This window comes from Megascapheus bottae, chromosome 15 (genome assembly GCF_031878675.1).
Source record: "Megascapheus bottae isolate mThoBot1 chromosome 15, mThoBot2.hap1, whole genome shotgun sequence".
Lineage (NCBI taxonomy): Eukaryota > Metazoa > Chordata > Mammalia > Rodentia > Geomyidae > Megascapheus > Megascapheus bottae.
In genome coordinates this window covers 11652430-11668200 of record NC_143523.1, presented here as the reverse complement: position 1 = coordinate 11668200, position 15771 = coordinate 11652430, and the positions used below count along the sequence as shown (strand labels likewise).

At 44.3% G+C, this 15771-nt stretch overlaps 1 protein-coding gene across 2 annotated transcripts in view; it reads right to left on the bottom strand.

Annotated features, from left to right (window-relative positions):
• Positions 1–15771, bottom strand: part of Gfra1 (GDNF family receptor alpha 1) — a 194937-nt gene that overhangs the window by 14931 nt on the left and 164235 nt on the right. For both annotated transcript variants that reach the window (XM_090345789.1, XM_090345790.1), the window contains one exon: positions 15051–15229. In XM_090345789.1, the coding sequence (XP_090201915.1) occupies positions 15051–15229 (179 nt within the window). The remainder of the gene's footprint in view (positions 1–15050; positions 15230–15771) is intronic.

Below are 15771 nucleotides of genomic sequence, written 5' to 3'. Positions count from 1 at the left end.
TGAAAAGTGCAGGAAGCCTATCTCATCAGACACGCATCCTCTTCACCATCAGATAATATTTATTAAGCCTCTCATTCTCCCGTGCATTTATGTGCAGCTGAGTGCGGCCTCGTAATGGCTCTGTGACTTATGGTGGTAACTAAGATTTGATAAAAGAAAAAAAATCTCTGCTGCTTAGAGACAAAACAGGCAGAGGGACACTCTCAGTGTGGTATAAAACAAGGCAAAGGCATTTTCTTTTAATTTTTAGAATGTGCTTTTAGTGTGCCCAAAGAAAGATACTCTAGAAAACATAGCAAAATGATGTAGACTAACAGAGATGATGATACGGTCGTTACTATTACTGATACCATTCACTGAGGAGGAATTAATCTGTTTTTGTTTTTATTTAACTAAATATTTCCTTCTGAAGGACTCTCCCCTTTATATACATCAGGAACAGGAGTGCAGAGAGATTGTGACTTGCCCACATTTCACACCTCGTGGAGTGGCTGTGACAAGATGTGATGTGTCTAATCTCGACTTAAAACAACTGCCGCACAGCAGACTTATACCCATAACCCCACACAGTCCTTACCCCAGCCCTCAGCGATGGCTCTTGCTGTCCTGTACCCTACTGATAAACTACGGATGGCTGTGAGAGTCCTACTTTAAAAACAAAACAAACCTGGGATCACACAGCCAGCATGGTCAGAGCTCACTCAGACAGACCAGAACCAAAATGGCTGACAAGGGGCCCGATGGAGAAGGGATGCTCACTCTAGACAAGGAACAAATCCTACAATGGCTACTCATGTCAGGAGCCAAAGATCCAGCCAGGCTAAGTGGTGTCTTCTGAGAGCTGGGAAGGTGTTACCTTGCATCATAGCCCAGGTCCCTGCCAATGAGGGGCAGAGAGGGGACAACAGCTTTGATAGACAATTCCCCAATGATCTACCATCTTGGCGGCTTTTCATCTAGGCTGTGGCCCCACTAGGTTCTGAAATATGACAGGCGAAGACTAATGGCACTCTTGCTTGAATTTTACCCCACAAGACAAACAGGGCCATTTTCCTATACATATGGAAGTCCCATAGTCCCAGCACAAGGCAGATCTGATTATGCAGGGAAGGCACAGTTGGTTAGAAGTCCTAAGGATAAAAGGTCAACAGGGAATACAAGAAATTGGACTTATTTATAGTATGTGATCTAAGTGTGCTCAGAGGTATTCTCATAGGTTACCCAGAACAAGAGAGTATATTTATAGCCAAGATGGGACAGGCATTCTACGCCTTTTTTATTAAGCATGTTTATTACCAACAATTGGGTTAAGCAATCGTCTAACGGTTGAATTACTGGACTTTTTGATGGGCTTGCCTCACTGCCCTCTGGACCACAGGTGCAGGTAGCCTAATGGATCTTTTTAGAATACACTGGAAGAGCCCATTTGCCCATCCCGACCCTGAAGTTATTCTTAGGTTGTTGTTTCTTTTTTAAGAAAAAAATGCTGCTAAGCAGGAGACTTCATAAATGAGTTATTATAAACAAACAGTTCAACCTAAATCTAGCTTCTAAAAGAGAACATATTTGTGTGAAAAAGTAAATCATGTCCCAGAGGAATCTTGGAGGTTACCAAAAGTACCCCACAGCGAAGGCTGTGTTGACCTATCTCAGGCTCAACACAAACTACCAGGAAGCTAGAACGGTGATAGAAAAATACTGCACTAGAGAACTTTAATATACTTAATTATTACAAGCCTCCTAGGAAGTAATGTTTATCATTCCCAAAGGACAGACGACAATACAAGGATCAAAGCGATGAAAGGATTTTCCTTCTTAGTTTCCAGGAAGATCTGAATTTCCTTGCAGCAAGAAACCTGGTCTTTCAACATCTTCTTGTCCGAAGATAGCTACTATGCACTACAGCCTAAGTTCCTTACACATACAACTTTGAGAACTAAGTATCTCACTGTTGATCTGCTGTCTCCCCGATCCCTTGTCAATAATTGGCACATTCAGTTTTATTTTGCTTGAGCTAAATCAGCACATTTCAATTTAGAGTAAAATGAATGGTAGTGTTGATTCCATTCTCCACAGGAACACAGAATCTGTAAATGCAATCCTTTATTCCCTTACAACACTGTAGACTAATGGGTTCCATACCATAAGTATGGAACAGGCAGAGAACTGGCCCTTTCTTGAGAACTGTCCCTAGAACCGGACCCTAGAGGAAAAAGGGCTTTGCCATAGAACACTTGCTCTAGTGGATACCATTTCTGTGAAACAAAGTTCTGAGCCACAGCTGGTCTGCCCACTGAATACCTAGAGCTCCTGGGTCTACATTCTCATGTGTGTTCCATGCAGCCTTGTGTCATGTCTAGCCCAGGGTGGTCTCTCTTACTAACCCTAATATATCCTTAGCAAAATTCACAAATGTAAGAACATAAACTGTAATCCCAATTAGCAGCATAAAATTGTATCTTATCCTCCATGCTATAGGCTAACATTTTTATTACTCGGAATGAGAGCATATAATTAAATTACAATGTAAACATTCCCCAGTCAGTCCCTCATTTCACAGAATGGCAGAGGATGAGCTATCTGGAAGCACTAATAAGAGACTGACTGTATTAGGGTCAGGAGCTGGAGTTGAGGTGATGTGATCAAGGGCCTCTCTGTAAAAAGAAAGCCATTCTCAAGAGAGGACTAGCTCTCTGCCTGTTCCATTGATGCTCTTCTAGCCTCACAGGTCCTCACTCTGCCCTCAGCAAATAGGCTTATTCTATTTGTAGGACATTAGGTATAAAAGAGTCAAAAAAGAAAAAAGAAAAGAAAATTGTAACTCAAGAACTACTCTACTGTGTGAGCTTAATTTGGAGAGTTATCTGGCTATATTGTAGTTGAGAAAAATAGATCCCAGAATCTGGCTCAGTTGAAAAGAGGACATCTGGGTTTATTAAAGGTGTGCAATAGATTTTGATAAGAGCTATTTTTCTAAGTCATTAAATGGGTTTTTTAAGGAACTTTCTATTCTCCTTCATTTGGACAATTATTAAACTATAAAATAGAAATCACACAATTGCTAAAACTGTAATCCGAAATTTTACAGCCAGCTATAAAATGCTGTATTATTAACTATACTGAGGATGCTCGAGCACATTACAACTTTTTAAATGAATTATAAAGCCCTTACTGCTGATAAAATAATCCTAAATTACAGTATTATGTATCCTAACAATATGTTGAGCTGAAAGTTTGTTACAAGGCAAACATGCCAATCACAAAGAAATCATTACTTGAATAAAATTTGGATGAGGCCCACAATCTGGTAACAGCTGCTTTACAGAGGCAGTGTCGCACCTGACATTGGCAGGCTGGCTGGCCCAGCTTGTCTTCCACAGCAGGCGTCTTTCCTCATGTCCCTTCTCCCACAGAACTAATCAGGAGTCAGGGCCTCCTAGTTTAAAGATGGCACAATGACACTTGGCAGGACTGCAAAGATTAAGGGAAGGATAATGATAACAGCAATTCTTCCTCTTGTCTTCTGATAAGTGAGTTTTTTTATGTCAACTCTTCAGTTTCTAAGTACTTGCCACTTAGACATATGATACCTTTAAAGTACGCCACATATATGCAGACCTACTACCAAATCTAGTTCCCAAGATTCATTTCCTATTTTCCTATTTTCCTTACAGTCTGCCTGCCGCCACTGTCCTTGGAGTTTAAGCACACAATTGAAAATGCATTTTGGCATGCTAGACTGTATGGATGCCTTAATGGAGTAATACCTAGTTTTGAGCTCTGAATTCAAGTAGTCTCTTGGCTGAAGGGCTTGAAAATGCTTTATAAGCAGTTAGTTCAAAAATTGTGTTTTTATGACGGCCTCTTTCCTCCCAGGGCCTCTGTGGGAGGGTCCTGGGACTCGGTTCTCCTGTGAGATCATCTGCTGGCAACTGCAACTGGGAAGATTGAATGCAAGGAAGCCACTGGCAGCCTCCATGCAGGCCATAGCTGTGGTCATATCACAGGCCCAGGGGCTACCTAGGAAAGAGCCTTTGCAGCTCGTGTCTTGCAAGGTGGAGAAATAAAATAAAATAAACTCCTTGTGATCAGAGCAGTATGCAAAGGAAATGGTGGTCAAGATTGGGAATATTCTAAATGATACAGAAATGACAGGAAAGACTGGAAAACACTTTCTGCTGAAATTACACAGAGTCCCTAAGTAAGCCACATATTGCCTTCGATACCACACAGCCTGAAGGCTGTTGTCTTAACCAATGGCCCAACAACTGTGTTTATGAAGCTACTGTCACTTGGATTCAATGCACACCATTGACATGTCTGGGGCTGGCCTTACAAGCCCCCTTAGTCCCATTCAACCTGAATCCCCTGTCCCCTTCGGTTCATGTATGAGGGATCCTACTAGAGCATGCTACCAGCTTTGACATCCTCCTCCAACTCCTCCCCCCCCCCCACTGTGTCATGTGACCAGTGTCTCCTTTGTTCCTTGCAGGTATCCTTGGACGCTAAGGATCCTCTTAGGGTACTTACCTGAGGTACTAGAGGGATAGAAGCAGCCCTCAGAAGAAGGTGATAGTGTAAAGCCCCAGAAGGCCACTGATTTCTTCTTGTCCTTGAATGAGGAAAAGGCTCAAGTGCCTAAGCTAACATCACCGACAGTGCCATCCACAGGTACCACTCAGTCACAGGAGTGTGCCTGCTGCCTTTGGAAAAGTTATCCTGTCCCAGGGTTGGTTTTTAGTGATAGGGGCTGAATGTTTGTATGTCTTCTCCAGTTCCTCTGTTGACACTGTATTGCCCAATGTGAACACATTAGCAGACGGGGCTTCTGGGAAGTGATTAGAGGGAGGAGGTCCGGAGAGCCTCAAGATGGATCTGTGCCCAGCCACAGAGCTCTTCCACATGAGATATAGCAAGAACTCAGCCTTTGATGACCAGAATCCTCACTAAAAACTTAACCTGTCTCCATCTTTCTAATAGGTTTCCCAGTCTCTAGAGCCAAGAGGAATACATTTCGGTGACTTGAGCCTCCCATTTTATTTTGACACTCCCGTGGACTGAGATGGGTAGGAACTACATTGCCTGAAATAGTCAGGAAAAATTTAGTCCAGTGCACCAGTCAGTTCTGACATTCCCTGTGCTCCTTCCCACACAGAGAGGGAAGCTGAAGGAAAGGAGAAGGGTCTTCCCTTTGGGTGCTGATTCTGAGCCAGGGCAATTTTGTCTCCCATTACATATCTGTCAGTGTATGCAGACGTTTTAAACTGTTGCAAAGGGAGAAAAGTGCTACTAGCATCTAGAGAATAGAGACCACAGATATTGTTAAATATCCCACAGTGCTCGGGACAACCACCCTCGCCCCTGTCATAACAAACCATTATCCTGACCAAAATTCCAACAGTGCCAGCAGTAAGTAAGCCCAACCCAGGAACCGACTTAACTCATAGCATGTAGTCACTAAATAATCTCATTGAAATTGCCAAATTCTTCAGCAAACAATGTCAGGAGAAGCCAGCGATTTTGAATAGAGAAGCTTCTGACTTGAAGCTACATGTGACACAGATTTTGTCATTTGTTTCCCTCTGGTGCCTGTACTGGAGCCTGAACTCAGAAACCCATATTCTCACTTTGCTCTTTTGATCAAGGCTGGCACTATTAACAACTAAGCCATAGCTCCACTTCTGCCTTTTTGTTGGTTACTGGAGAGAGGAGTCTTATAAACTTTTCTATCCAAGCTGGCTTCCAGTTATGAGCTTCAGCTCTCAGCCACCTGAATAGCTAAGGATGACAGGCATGAGTACCAGCTCCTGATTTATCATCTTTCCTTATGTGTTCTTGTGGTGCAACAATTCTTGGGTCACCAATACCATAAATTCCTCTGGGCAACAGGACTCAAAAAGGATGTGTGACTCGACCTGGTCCCTGTCATGACTTATCTGTCACCGAAGGTGAGGCAAAGTGTCCAGGAATCTCCAGTGGTAACGGCCCCCTAAACTCATTTATATAGTATAAAGACATGCAAAGTCCCAACTCTGAGCATGCCCTACATGTATGAACATAAATGATCCATCCTCAAAGCATCCCAGGCTCTTCAATCATCATCTGTTACTATCACCACCTTACAGACGAAAAAAAACTGAGACAGAGAGAGATCTGCTCAGTTTCATGCTTAATAAGTGTCATGAGCCCATGCTCCAAATTTCAGTTCCAGCTTCCTAATGAGAACTTCCACACAATTCTCCATCAACTCTGTTAGGTATTGGTGGTTCATGCCAATAATCCTAGCTTCTCAGAAGGCTGAGATCTGAGAATTGCAGGTTTGAAGCAAGAGCAGGTAGGAAAGTTCAGAGTCTTTATCTCCAATGAATTACCAAAAATCTGGCAGTGGAACTGTGGCTCAAGTGAAAAAAAAAAAAAGAGAAAAAGCTCAGTTACAGTGCCCAGACCCTGAGTTCAAACCCCAGCATTGTCCCAAAAACAAAAACACCAATCAACTCGGATAATAATATTATGGTATAATAAAGAATGTCACTGGTTTTGCTCCTGCTTCTGAGAGACAATCTCTAAGTCCCTGGAATATCCTGAGTGACCGTGTCTTTGTTGATTATGAGTCTACTGGCTCATACCTGACCAAGGGAATGGAAGATCAGTGCGAGGACTCAGGATAGAGCTGGTCACCAGAAAAATCAACCACAGGTCACAGAAATTGGACTTGGACTGCCAATTGACCTGACCATCAAAGAGTAGATGGGGAGCAAGAAAATGGAGCAGAGTCACGTGATTGCTGATTCAGTTATCATGCTGGCAATAAAGCCACCTCAGTAACTACCTTGGGCATTGGTGGAGCTTCCTTGGTGGTAAACACATCCATGTGCCAAGACGACAATGAAACGCTCAGATCCCATGAAAAGGGGACGCACAAGTGTTCTGATGAAGGCCCTTCTAGCCTTTGCTGTTTGCATTTCTTCATTTAGTTTGTTCTGACTTGCATCCTTTATAATCAAATGGTTGTCATGACATCAGTTTCTTCAGTTCTGGGAGTCATTCTAGTGAACTGACCTGAAGGGCTCCTGAAAATACTGTAACCAGGTGATCAGAACTGCAGTAGCCTGAGAGGCTTGGCAGGCATCTGAGATGAAGGCAGCCTGTTTGGGGAATCGTGGTCTTAACCTGTGGTCTGACACTAGCATAGGATAGTTAGCATTGGAATTGAGTTGTATTGCAGTTGCAAGCCAGTTGGAGCCAGAATAGGCATCATTACTTTTCTTTATGCTAGTTTATGAACCAATCTGACACTTCAGTCTGCCAGATGTTCAACAAGAATTCAGGGACCAATTTCATCTATAGCAATGCATAATGTTACCCAGAAACAAAATGTTTAAAGTGTTCTCTGATTTAGGTAATACAATGTAGGCATTTAAAGTATATGGAGAAGGAAAGTTATTTCACTTTCTCCTGTCTGGATCAAACATCTTATGTCTCAGGTTTCTTGTTTTTAAAAATGTGAAGAGCAAGAGTATTGAACTCCTGGGGTTAGTATAGTCTTACTCATAGGAAATGCTCTATTCACATTACTTTATTAATATAAAACCATAAAAGGCAGAAGTGATACAAGTTATTGAAGCAAATTGTTCTGGGATAGCTTTTAGGATTAGGTTGTTCATAGTATATCTCAAAGTGGGGTTTGGGGACTACTAGATTTTAGGTGGTATATAAACACAAATATTTTATTGTTTCAATTTTATTTTATATTTATTTTTGTGCTGGTGCTGGGATTTGAACTCATGGCCTGGGAACTGTTCTTCAACCTCTCTGTGCTCAAGGCTCTACCACTTGAGCCACAACACCACTTCCAGCTTTTTCTGAGTAGTTTATTAGAGATAAGTTTCATGGACTCTTCTGCTTGGGCTGGCTTCAAACCACATTCCTCAGCCTCCTGAGTAACTATAGTTGCGAGCCGCCAGTGCATGTTTTGTTCTTGATGTTGTTTTCCCTCAAAGCTGGTGCTTTGTTCCTTGAGCTACAGCTCTACTTCCAGCAATGTGGTGATTCACTGGAGGTAAGAGTCTCAGGGACTTCCTGCCTGGGCTGGCTTTGAATTGTGATCCTCAGATCTCAGCCTCGTAGTAGCTGGGATTACAGCTATGACCCTGACTTTTACAGAGCGTGCGCACATCAAGCCAATGACTCCTACGTTGTTCGTAGATGAGTTGTTCAGATGAGATTTTAGAAGTAAGGTTTTGTAGGTGAGTATCAAGCACATACTAAGATCAGTGGAATATTGGTCTTAGGAAGACAAGAAAGACCTGGGCCTTACGCCTAAGAAGCAGAGCTGATTCCCAAACACCATCTTTTCTGCAACAAGAGCATTTCCTATGAACAACTGTGTCACCTGCTTCTAACATCAGCACTGCTTCAAAATGCAGCAAGGCCCCTGGCAGACAGGCCCAATGTGGTACCCAAGCTAGATGGGATTAGACTTCTGTGGCAGCTCCAAAAAGGAGACTGTCAGTAAGAGGCTCCCAAGAGATGCCTTCAGGGAAGAGAAAGATGGAATCCAAAGCAGTTCTCATCCCTCAGGACCTGACCCTGTCTTAACTGCCTTTGGTTTCCCTTCCTTGCACACCTGGAGTCCAAAGAGTATACATCCCTGCTTCTCCTTCTGTAAGACGTCCCATAATGACATTGAGCAGCTGGTAAGCTAACATTCAATCTCATAGTCTTCTTCAAAATTAAAAAAACAACCACTCAGGGATTCCTTCCATGCTCTGTTGTCTTGGGAACAGCAGCTCCCTTGTAGTGGCATCTGTGAGAGGTAAGACTGTAGCTCGTGTCCAAGGGCTGACAGTCGGATCATTTGTGTACTTGTTCTGTCCTTTAATCCACACAAGAACTCAAACTGGTCCACAGCTCTGCCTCTCCCCAGCAAATGAACGACCAGCTTGTCCAACCTCCAATACAGGTTACCAACAGGCCAGTTCTACCTTTCTAGGAGGAATCACTCAGGGTTTGAACTTCCAGCTCCTGTCAGGGATGGAGATAAACTCCTCCCCCTCACATTCCCAAGGTTGCTCTCCCATCAGGCATCAGTGCAACCTCCCCTCACCCCGCCCCACACCCCCCATCCTGGCCTCCCTCACACAAGTGCCTCTTCTCCAATGGAAGATTCACGGGACGCCAAAGCACCCCATTGCTCTGCAAGCATAAATTGTAAGAAAAACATTTAGAATATTGATTAAGTGCTTCATGCTCGAAGATTTAAATTTACCTCCTGTATTTCCAGGATTAGCTGACATAATGGGGTCAGTCTGCCGGCACAAATGATTTACAGAACACCCTTTGGCAGCTTTCCTTTGAAAATGCAACACTTAGAGTTTCCCTTGGCCACAGCCCTCAGAGTCCTGGGTATTTAGCGGGTCTGGATAATCATCTTCTTGCTACCTTTAGACTCTGGGGATTGGGATCCTCAGAAGAGTTTCAAGATCATCTCTGGAATGGTCAGCCCTCTGTGAAAAATGGACCATGAGGCACTGTGGCTGGGTGGGAATGGAGCCATCTAAATACAGGCCATTTTCAATAGTCTCCAATGGAACAGAGAGGAGTTTCAGGGACTGTGTCTAATCTCCACTCCTCCTGTCCACCTGAAAACCCTAGGCCATGACTCTCTACAGTGCAGGCTTGACTCTGTTCACCTCTTCAGGTTCTCTGCACAAATCCACAGACGGACCCATAGTGTCCCAGCTACAAACCTTCAAGGCTCACCACCAGACAGTGATGGGTCTGCCATGGTGCGGCTAGAGTTGACCTCCACCTCCACATTGCTAAGATGGGCAGAAAGCATTTCTACAAAGGCTGTTTGTGTAGTCGGCGTGCCCATCTCCACACAACCGAGGAGGCGGCCCTGCTGGTTCCATTCTCCCATGAGGAGACGAAGAGGAAATCTAAATCTGAGATTCTCACCTGTTGTCCCTCCATGTCTCACCCACATTTGTGTTTTATTTGGCTACACACACACACACACACACCCTAACCCTGGCTTGAACAGTTCACTAGAATTCCTGTCAAGTTCCTCTTGCCATCCTCTAGCAATCCTACTAGCCCTGGTACTGCATGAATGTCCTGTGTGACTTGTACATACCCTTCAAGGGAAAAGAGACAGACGCACTGATGTTGTCTCAGGGCGTTTAAACCTGGTCCCAGGGCTCCGGGGTCCAACCTGCAGTTACAGTTAGCTTTCTGGACCTCTCAGTTCTGAGGATTCCACCCACTTTAGATGGATAGTATTTACAAAAAACTCTATCTGTATCGAATATGGACAGATTTCTTTTTTATCATTATTCCCTTGACCTCCCAGTATAGTAACTATCTACAGAATGTTTATGTTTGGTATTTTAAGTCAATTGTGAATGGAACTCAGAGGTCCTTCAATATCACCTTAAGAGGTCACCATCTTAAGTCACCAAAGCAAAGCAGTGTTCAGGCATGCAAAATAGATACTTTCTCAACACTGACTTACATCTCCAAAGAGATTTACTCTAAATAAGTGACAATTACAGTGCATTTGGTTTCACTATCTTGAGCTTTTCCAGTTACCAAGTCAATCAAGTGTACAGATGATGAAGTAATTGGTAGAATTATTAAGGTTTCTTTGGTGTGTGTGTGTGTGTGTGTGTGTGTGTGTGTGTGTGAGAGAGAGACAGAGAGAGAGAGAGAGAGAGAGAGAGAGAGAGAGAGAGAGAGAGAGAGAGAGAGAGAGAGGCCACTTTGTACAAATCAAAGGAAGATGCCAACAATAGCACTGCTCTCATCATGCTTGTTACTAATATGACTTCCAATTAATTCTGACATGGGACCTTGGCGCGTTACCCCAAACCCTGCATTTTATCACCTCGGGGGGTTAGCACTTGGACATTTCCATGACATTTTATGCTAATCCATCAACTTTCTTTTTTTAAGCAGAGAGTTTCACAGGAGTCACAATGATCCTGTGATGGCTAGAGACCCAGAATCACCCATTCCCTAAGCAGCTCTGCTATGGGTTTGCTGATAATACCATGATGAAGCAGCCTTTGAAATGTTTCTTTTAGGACGGGGAGTTTGGCCTAGTGGTAGACTGCTTGTCTAGCATGCATGAAGACCTGGGCTCGATTCCTCAGTACCACATACATAGAAAAAAAAGCTGGAAGTGGTAGTAGAGCTCTAGCCTTGAGAAAGTCCAAGGCCAGTGCCCTGAGCACAAGCCCAGTACTGGTAGGGAAAGAAAAGAAAAGAAATGTTTCTTCTATTTCCTCCCTTCCAAGGTGGACGGGGATGGAGAGATCTGTACCAAATGTTAAGACAAGAGACTTCAGTCCCCAGAGTTTTCTCCTATTACTGAATACTTAAAAATATTACACAAGGGCACTTCTCATGGGACGTGAACTTTAAGGTTGTCAAAGACCTTGACTCTCCAGATCTGCGACCAACAGATCCCAGGTTGGTTTCATTAGTTCTATTCTGAGTCATGACACAGGTGGCAGGAACAACCGTCATTCCAAGATATTTCTGGGACCCCCGGCAAATGGTAATTCATCTAGAGACAGGCAAGCAGGCTGGTAAAAGAAGGGCAGACACAAAGAATGAGCCTTCTGGGAGCCCTGAGTCAAGCGAGAGTCCTAAATCAGCCAGAGACTATGTTTTCAGGGTGAAGGCCCTGCATCATCACTGTCACCTCTGTTCCTCTGTCCTCAAATGATTCTTTCAACCATTCTTCATCCAAGTCACCTTAAAAGGTCATCAAGCTGTGAAAAGTTTTACTGATAAACTTTCAGTCTTTCTTCCATACTGTCTCTGAGATCTGGGGACTAAAGCCTAGGTAAAGTGAACATTTTGTACTTGTCTTTCCCATTTAGATCCATGTTCACTGGGAATAACTAAAGCAGTAGGTTCTCTCATATCTAGCTTCTTCCTTCCTCCTTTTTTATTCTTTACCTCCTCCTTGCCATACACTGCTAACATAAGTATGCGCCTTGGTTACCCAACAGTCACAAAACAAGCCAAAGTACATTGGCTATGGGACTACACTGTCAAGGATGTACTGGATGATTCTGGTTACATCTCTCTCTACCTCAGTTTCCTCATTTATAAAAGGGAAGGATGTCAGCTATCCCTGACTCATAGAGCTGCTGTGAAGAAAAAAGGGGAAATGTGAGCCATGTGTTCCCAAGATTCAGGGACACTGTCTACCTGCCAGTGCTTACTCAGGCCAGCGCTCCCTGCTACCCCCCCCCTCCTGTTCCTAAGCAACGTTCAGCATCACATAAGGGACCGTAGGGATAATCACTGCAGGCGGGGTGTCACAGGGGATATTTAAAAAGTGTCATTCTTGAGTATTCATTCTGTCCCATTTGAGGCTCTCTGTTCTTAACAACTAGGCCATACTCATATTTTGTGCATGAGAAAGCTGAGTGTCTAAGTGTGAGCGCCCTTGCCAAAGCCACCACAGTGATGAAGAGCAGGGTGAGACCGGCTGCCAAGTTCCGGAAAAATACAGACATCGGCAGGTTAGAGGCCTTAGGAGTCAAGGTAAGGAGTCTAGAATCTTCAGAGGTGCCACATGCCATTCAGTTAGATCCAAAGTACATCAGAGAGAAGTGTGGCCACCATTATCCCTGGCCAGTTTCATTCCTCCACGCTGCTCTGCTGAGAAGTCAGGTGACAGCCCTGAGATAAACCTCATGGCCTACTCTTTATGTAGCAGAGTGCCTATCACTAATAATGGTTGGCGGACGCTTGGCTTCTTGGGGAATAGCGCACATGGGATCCCCGGCGTTGCCAGGACAACCATGCAGCAGTACACAGAGTCTTCCTGTCAGGGAGGGGTGGCTGGGCAGATTCTCATTGCAAGCAAGGGAATGGTTGGAGGCTAAGCCAAGCCTTGTGCCATAGAAGCCCAAGTCAGAATATGTGATGAAGGTGACACAGGCTGAGAGGCGGGGGCCACGTCCTGTGGCTGATAGATTCCTTTCAACTCATGAGCCGGAACTTAGAACTTGATGGTTTTCTATGATGACTAATCAGAGACGTCACCTACTAACCATAGTCTGACCATTTAGAACTGTGGGAAAGCTATATCTTGCCAACTATACTTTGAGTTCACAGAGGAGTAAAACTGTGCTGTAGTTCTCGAATGTTCATGCCCAGCTACTTCCCAAGCCAGCAAGGAGGGATTTAATAAGTCAGCTGAAGGGAGCCCCAGCTGCCACCCTGAATGTACTTAGATGGGTGCAGAAAGACACTGGTTGTATTGAGGAGCTACTGCCTTTCTTACTGGTCAGAGACCACATCTGGCCCATCAGTGCCTTGTAATGACAAGGCCTTATCCATCATCTAGTCATCGTTTTTGTTGTTGTTGTTGTTTTTAGCCACAGAGAACAGACCTAAGAGGAATGGTCAAGAGCCCCAGGAAGAGGAAGCAGGGTTAGAATTCTAACCAGAGAGGAATTTAAAGTCCTTGCCTGATAAATACCACAAGGTCATTCCTTAAGCTTCCCTCTAACTCAAGACATTCTCTGCACAGTGCTTTGGAGATGGTGAAGCTCCTGAAAGGCTTCGAAAGTCTGAAGAACATCTGGTCACATCTGGGTTATGTGGGTTCCTATCTGCCTTCTCCTTAGTGTTGTGGGGGGGGGTGGGGGAGCGTATTGGGATAGAGGTGTGGGAAGACTGAGGACGGTGACAAAGGGTAAATGAAGGGCATATAAGACAACAAGAGGAGCGAAGCCCCGTGGACTGAGAAAATAGCAAGGAAATGAGAAGCAGGAAAACTCTCCAGACTCTTTGTGAGGAGTAAAGTGAGTGGTAGATCAAGATGGAATGTGGCAAAAGAAGGCTTCTGGTGTGAATTTCAGGAGCCTGATTTCTTGGCCGGGGGGCAGAAGGGTGAACACACACCTACAGTAAGTGTGAGGTCAAAGCACAGTGGTTGACACTCAGGCAACATAAACATCCTTTTTCCAGCATGGCAGGAAACATAAGAGTCCACTCATCACCACTGTACCCTAAATACAGGACAGCCCATGGAAAAAACGAGACTCTGTTATAGTAACAGCACTACCCCCACCACTGCTCAAACGATAGCATCCACACAGGGAAAGGCAGTAAGCATACCAGTCACGTCTTACCAAAGAGTGGAGCACTCACTACTATGAAAAAAAATCACTGCAAGGCCAATTAAACAAACATTCTGCTTTTAACTCAAGGTAGGAAATCAGGGGCACATTGTGCTTCTGCCCTTGCAGATCTGAATGAATCTTGAAGACATTTCTGGGCTGTGATCTTTTTTTTTTTTTTTTTTTTTGCCAGTCCTGGGCTTGGGCTCAGGGCTTGAGCACTGTCCTTGGGCTTTCTCAAGGCTAGAGCTCTACCACTTGAGCCTCAGCACCACTTCCAGCTTTTTGCTATGTATGTGGGGTACCGAGGAATTGAACCCGGGTCTTCGTGCATGCTAGGCAAGCACTCTACCACTAGGCCAAACTCCCGGCCCCTGGGCTGTGTTCTTATATGGGGTTTTGTAGAACAGCCCACAGCATCTCATCTCTGGCTGCTAGAAACAGTTACTTGCTGAAGAACCAACACATCAGAGACAGGCAAGCATTCTAGGTGATGTCCAAGTGTCTGGTATGATGACAAATGACAACTCCTTCCTTTTCAAGAAGTTATAGTTTTTTAGAAAACATGGAATTGGCAATACAGATGCACAGTCCACCCAACTCTACTGTCCCACAAACAAGGACTTTTAGGGGTACTCTTTCCCAGAACTCTCATCTTAGAGAGCTAGATGTTGGGCCCCTTGACCAAAGCTCCCTCCTTAGTAAATGTCAGGGTCAGTTGCTTGTCCATTTGTCTCTCTACTCTATGACACATCTGTTTTCCATTAATTATGTTTAAAATACAGCTTCACATCCATGTCTGAGTAACATTTGCCATTATTTCAGAGCACATTTCTGAAAATAAACCTTTGGGTCCCCTAGAAGTGGGCTTCAGCAGGAAATCCAGACCCCAGTTCTCACCTGCAGATTTGCACAAGGTGGTAAGACATGTGTGGGGATTTCATTCTCAGACCCTGCAGGTGCCTGGGGCTTGTTCTTGACACGGAAGGCTGTGGTGGTGGCAGTGGTAGTCTGTGCTGGGAAGGCTGGCCGCCACACGGTCACATCAGAGCCATTGCCAAAGGCTTGAATTGCATTTTCTGCAGTAAAACAGGAGGAAATCCAATTTCAAAGTCAAGCAGCCAATGTAACAGGCAGGATACATACATACGACCAGAGAGGCACACTGGAAATTTTGATTAAAGCATTGAACTTTGCTGAATAAAACCATCTATCTAGCTATCCTACTTGTGCTAAGAACTGAGCTTTTGGGTGCTCAAAAGTCAATTCAGTCTAGCTGGATGCCAGTGGCTAAGCCTGTACTAACTACTCAGGAAGCTGAGAGCAGAGGATCAGTTAGAAACAGCCTAGGCAGGAAAGTCTGTGAGACTCTTATGTGTAGTCACAGAAAAAGCCAGAAGTAGTGCCATGACTCAAGTGGTAGAGTGTTGGCCTTGAGCAAAAGGAGCTCAGGGACAGCACTCAGGCCCAGAGTTCAAACCCCAGGACCAGAAAAAAATAAAATAACATTCAATCATTAAATAGTGAGATGGATACTTGGATATCCTCCAACAAATGTTTATTGTGTTTCTATTTATATGCCAGGTGCTAAGCAAGGCCCTTGCTCATTGATCAACCCTCA